Source organism: Rhagoletis zephyria, unplaced genomic scaffold (assembly GCF_001687245.7).
Source record: "Rhagoletis zephyria isolate East Lansing unplaced genomic scaffold, Rhagoletis_zephyria_1.1 Rzeph_scaffold_00863, whole genome shotgun sequence".
Classification (NCBI taxonomy): domain Eukaryota; kingdom Metazoa; phylum Arthropoda; class Insecta; order Diptera; family Tephritidae; genus Rhagoletis; species Rhagoletis zephyria.
In genome coordinates this window covers 134770-139888 of record NW_016157947.1, presented here as the reverse complement: position 1 = coordinate 139888, position 5119 = coordinate 134770, and the positions used below count along the sequence as shown (strand labels likewise).

Sequence of the window (5119 nt, the reverse complement as noted above, 5' to 3'; positions counted from 1 at the left end):
AGTTCGGTTTGTTTCTTAGGGTTGTAAATAGCAAGTACTGGTGCAGACGACAGTTTTCCCTTAAGCTCCTCAAAAGCCTGCAGGCACTCCTCCGTTAGTCCAAATCTAACACCTTCCCGTGTCAATCGTTGCAACGGTCTTGTAATTCTTGCAAAGTTCGGAATGAACTTTCTAAAGAACGAGAACAGGCCTAGGCAAGTTTTCAGTTCTTAGTAATTTTTTGGGAGCCGATATTTACGGATCGCGTCTACATGCGCATCGCTGGGGCGTATACCCTCTGAACTAACGGAATATCCTAAATACTCAATAGAATTGAAACCAAACTTGCATTTGCTTAACCTAAGTTCCAGCCCCTTCTCCTTCATTCTTCTAAGGACTTTACCTAATAGATCTACGTGGACTTCGAAATCGGCTGTGGCTACAATGATAACATCCATATATACCATTATTGACCCATCATCGATTAAATCTTTGAAAATGTTGTGTACATATCGCTGGAATACCGCGGGCGCATTCTTTAATCCAAAGGGCATACGAACGTATTCGAACTGACCGTAAGGCGTGACGAAAGATGTATATTTGACGGAATCGGGTGCCATTTTCACGTGAAAGAACCCGTTCCGCAGGTCAAGTGTCGAGAAGAACCTTTTTTCGCCTAGATAATCGAGGCAGTCCTCGATTAGTGGAAGCAGGAAGTTGTCTCGTACCGTCAGTTTGTTCAGGGGGCGATAGTCAACGCAGTTGCGGATCTCACCGTTTTTCTTTTTAACTAATACAATCGCGGAAGCATAAGGGGAACCACTAGATCTAATTATATTTTTCTGCAATAATTCATCAGTTATTTTCCTCAATTCAACTTTTTCATAATGCGACAGTCTTCTGGGTGCCGAATGGAATGGTTTGTCATGAAGCAACTTTATTTGCATCTCGTAACTGTATGGTTTTAATTTGATATCTTCTGATTTCAAATAGTTACACTCGAAAGTTTTTTCTAAGGTGTCGATATCCTTTGCTTCTAATCCCTGGTTTATGTTTACCTCAGTTACGCAAGCACTTAGTTCTCCTGAGTTAACCTCATCAAAAAATTTATCGAAGGGGCATAGGCCTTCGCTACAGGACCCCTGAGACATCGCGTCAGCTTTTGATTCATTCACATAGTCTATCTTGTTCTAATGTCCATTATCGTATGGTTCTGAATAACCCTTTTTACCCTGAACACTAGCAGTACCATTCAAGTTAAGCGCACAGAAATACGATTTTCCATATAGCAAATTATCTTTTGCTTCGTTTGAATGCTTTATGAAGTTCATGTTTGTTGTATTGCTCAGTGAGCACAAGTGAATGTTAAATTCTCTTAGAAAGTCTCGACCCAAAATTAGCGGAATTGTCATTGTATCATCAGGCACAATATTCAAAACAAGAGATTTTATTTTATTTTTGAACTTTATTTCAGTTTTTATTTTTCCATATGTTAGCAATCTATAACTTCCTAAACCTCGATAAATTGATTTTGCAGCGGTTCCGTCAACCTGAACTGGCACGGCGGACCTCCGAATAAAGCTAACCGGACTACCGGTATCGAAAAGAGACATAATCTTTAAATTCTGTGCATTTAACTTGCTTGGTCAAATAGGCGACACTTACCATATTCATAGACCCCAACTGTTGGTAACAATAGTCTTCATCCCTGTTGTCGATTACTGCGGCTCTGCTCTTCTTTAGTGCTAGATTCTTCTTCGGATAGGTGCAGATTCGGTGGTCATGGCCCATCTTCCAGCAACGAAAGCAGCTTCCATCAGGCCTTTTCTCGTATGGCATTTGCTTTGGAAGTGCCCCATGCGAGTGCAGTTGAAGCACCGTACCTCGGCGACTTCGGCTTCTTCAGGTTTGGGCGTGCTTGACTTTGTTGGCTTTGATTTGGTAGCAGCCTCTCGGTTATATAGCCGACAAGAGCGGCGTCGTTCATACAAATCCAACGACTCCTTAAAATCTTTCATTGTTCGGGCATTCATTAGTAGATAGGCCTCGGGCGAGTTGTCTTGCAATCCTTCTACAATAAAGTTGATCAGCTCGAATTCATCGACATAGTCGCATCGGGCAGCGATGTTTTCCATCTCCAAAACGTATCGCCGAACGCTGCACTCTTTGTCCCATTTATGGTTAGCCAACGCCTTGTAGACTTCGTTGCGGCTCACCACTCGACCGAATTCGGTGATCAAAAGCACATCTCTGGTTAGCAATAGCTTCGCGTCTCCGGTGATGGTGTTGCACAGACACGTATACCTAAAGATGTCATCAGCGTTCACCATCTGCACGACTCTTTCGCAGTTGCGTATGAAGTCATGCACACTGTATGCTCTGTTCTCACCATCAAATTTCGTAATGGTATGCTCAATGTCACGAAAGGTCAGACGGCTTGACATGTTGGACCAGATGGACCCGACGGCGCTATCGTAATTTGTTTCTTGGCACTCGCGCCTCAAATTGGCAACGGACTTTTGCAGCAGCAGTAATTCTTGTTCCTTTTGTAGGATTGCTATTTTGCGATCTAAGTCAGTTTCGCTGATCTCGAGTTTCTTGCTTGGGTCGAGGGTATGTTCGACCACATTAATGTTAGTAGCGGCTGCGGTTTTGCTGTCAGCGTCGTTGTTCACAGCGGTAGCAGCGGCGATGGAGTGCGAATTTACGGTTTTAGTGGCGTCTTTGTTGGTAGCGGCGGTAGTGGCATCTTTGCTAACTTCAGTGGCGGCGGTGGATTCTTTAGTAATAACAGCGGCGGTGGTGACATCTCCGTTAATAGCAACGGCGGTAGTGGCATCTTTGTCAATAGCTGCGGTGGTGGTTAAGTCTTCGTACGTTTTGAAGATTTTAGTGGCATCGGTGTGATAGGCAGCGCCAGTATTTGCAGCGCCAGCAGTGATCTCGGCAATATTAATCTCCTGGCCATCGATTTTAATCGGGTCGCGGAAGGTAGCTTCCTTTTGTACGGCAAACAATGAGCGCGTAACTGGTCTGCCTCCGACGGAATTAGGCATCTTGCTTATCTGTTCCAAGTTGAAGGTGGGCTGGGTGACCCCACATCTGAGCTTTAAAAGGACCAGCTTTAGTTTTCAGCAGTTTATTATTTTGTAACTCGCGGACTGGCACTTGTGTACCCTTCGGTTTCTTTTTCTTTTCTGCTTTTTTCGTTCCACTTTACTCGCTACTTAGTGGGCGCATCAATGTATTTTAAAAGCCTTCATCTGATTGGCTATCACCCATCTGGTGACATAAAATACAATGTTGCCACAGTTGCATTTTTTAGCTTTACTTGCTAAGCTAATCTTATGCTATGACACATGACGTGTCATCACCCCATTGGCTAATCGCTTCACTCGCTACTTGTAAGGTGGCGTTGCCACACTCTTAATTTAGTACAATTTAATTCTTATCTGCTATGACATCTCAGTTCATCGAGTCGCCAGATGGCCGCAAAAGCATTCTACTCATAAAAGCGACTATTTGATTAGACAACTAGTCATTTATAGTAAGTGTGGCCACATTCGAGTTTCGGCAGATTACATTATAAAAGCCGTATTCATGAACCTATTTTGTTAATACACATTCGAATGATGTTTTTTTTTTACTTTTCGCTTTTGGTTTCCATGTACTTACTATGGGGGGATCAAAATTTTCGCGTGAATGTTTTTTTTTCGGGCGAAACTCAGGATAAGGAAGATTACATACATAAAATGATAGCCATTTTCGGTTTTCGGACAAACTCCGAAATTGTCGGAAGTCATTTTATAGGCTACTGGAAAACACGCTGGTGGCGCTGGAGTAGAGTTACTTATAAAAGTCGTATTTATTAACAGGTTTCGTTCAAATTCGCAGCGTGACTACCTGTATGATGACAAATTCCTTTGCTAAAAATGGACCTGCTGGAGATTAGGTATTTAGAAAGTCTGTATTTTTTTATCAGATTGGAATTCATAATTTTGTATTCTTTTCATGACAAGCAAAGGTTTTGCAGAAAAGGGACCCAATGGATGACGCTGCACCCTAAATATATGGAAACCCCCACGGGGTTTGTTTATCTTAGACGAATTTATTTTAAAGATGGCTAAATCAAAGATGCGTTTAAGTATGCATATAAAGACACGTGAGGTTTATCAATGGCTTCATTTGAACGATATTCATGAGATCACACGACTCATTTATCCAATGTACGCGAAAACTTTTCATCCTGTGGGGCAGCGAGGTTTCTTGGCCTTCCTATAATTGAAAACGCTCATCTGTGCTCTTGAGTTTCCATATAAGGACTTTTATTGGCTTACATGGTACACCGGACCAATGCTGAAGTTGCAGGATCATAGAAGAATATTACGCACGCTTGGTAGAGATCTCACAGGCTGAAATAACACCACAGGTAAAACGCATTACATCGAAAGGGATTAGTATTCCATATGGAATCACTATTCTTGGCATATGTGTGAGGAGGATTCCGTTTTCTAGTCGTTTCAATTTAAACTAAAAATTTTTACTTTACAGACCGCTTGTGCTTTTAAACGCTATTTTTGAATTGGCCAACGCAAAAGATCTGATTAGGCGCCGCGAAGAAAGCGGGCATTTGCTAGTACTCTTATATGATATGATTCAAGATTAATTGCAACAAATCGATTTCTTGCCCGTTCGTCGTAATACAGTCTAATGAAGGTAACATTACTTAAAATTGTTTTAAACCTAGAACTATTATATATTAGGTGCAATCCCGTATTCCTCGGACTTGGACTAGTTAAACTGTCAAAAAATAAAAATTCGCTCAGAGCGAGAGAGTAACATTGAAAAGTACGGGATCGCTTTCAAGTAAAAAATGGTAACTTCTGTCAAGTTCAACATAACCTCCAAATTTTGGTTGTAAATTTTTGCTTATTTTGTATGTAAACACACTCAGCTCATACATGTAAATAACCAAAAATACTTTCAAATTCATTAGAATCCACTTAAACAAGTAATGAAATACTTTTCAACATGAATTAGCAGAGTGCACTTTTCTTTTGTTTACAATTTGGTTGCCAAACACACTACAGCTGATCGTTTGACACATTTACCAGAATTTACCAGCAAAAAATTCTCGGAC

At 41.3% G+C, this 5119-nt stretch overlaps 2 protein-coding genes across 3 annotated transcripts in view; both read right to left on the bottom strand.

Annotated features, from left to right (window-relative positions):
• Positions 1-947: 947 nt before the first annotated feature.
• LOC108361849 (uncharacterized) lies at positions 948-3060 on the bottom strand. Its single transcript, XM_017614612.1, has 2 exons — positions 1645-3060; positions 948-1569 (listed from the first exon to the last, which is right to left on the bottom strand). Exon 1 carries the CDS (start codon positions 3033-3035, stop codon positions 1725-1727), a length of 1311 nt encoding a protein of 436 aa, XP_017470101.1. The 5' UTR covers positions 3036-3060; the 3' UTR covers positions 948-1569; positions 1645-1724.
• Positions 3061-4517: 1457 nt separating this feature from the next.
• LOC108361850 (uncharacterized) overlaps positions 4518-5119 on the bottom strand; it is a 66485-nt gene continuing 65883 nt past the window's right edge. Inside the window, exon 6 of one of the 2 annotated variants that reach the window (XM_017614613.1) lies at positions 4518-4686. In XM_017614613.1, coding sequence (XP_017470102.1) covers positions 4584-4686 — 103 coding nt within the window. In that variant the 3' untranslated portion in view covers positions 4518-4583. The remainder of the gene's footprint in view (positions 4687-5119) is intronic. The other variant, XM_017614614.1, reaches the window with a different exon arrangement.

What these genes read in the sequence shown, in the direction of transcription:
- LOC108361849 (XM_017614612.1), bottom strand. Translation starts at nt 3,035, where the DNA reads ATGCCTAATTCCGTCGGAGGCAGACCAGTTACGCGCTCATTGTTTGCC.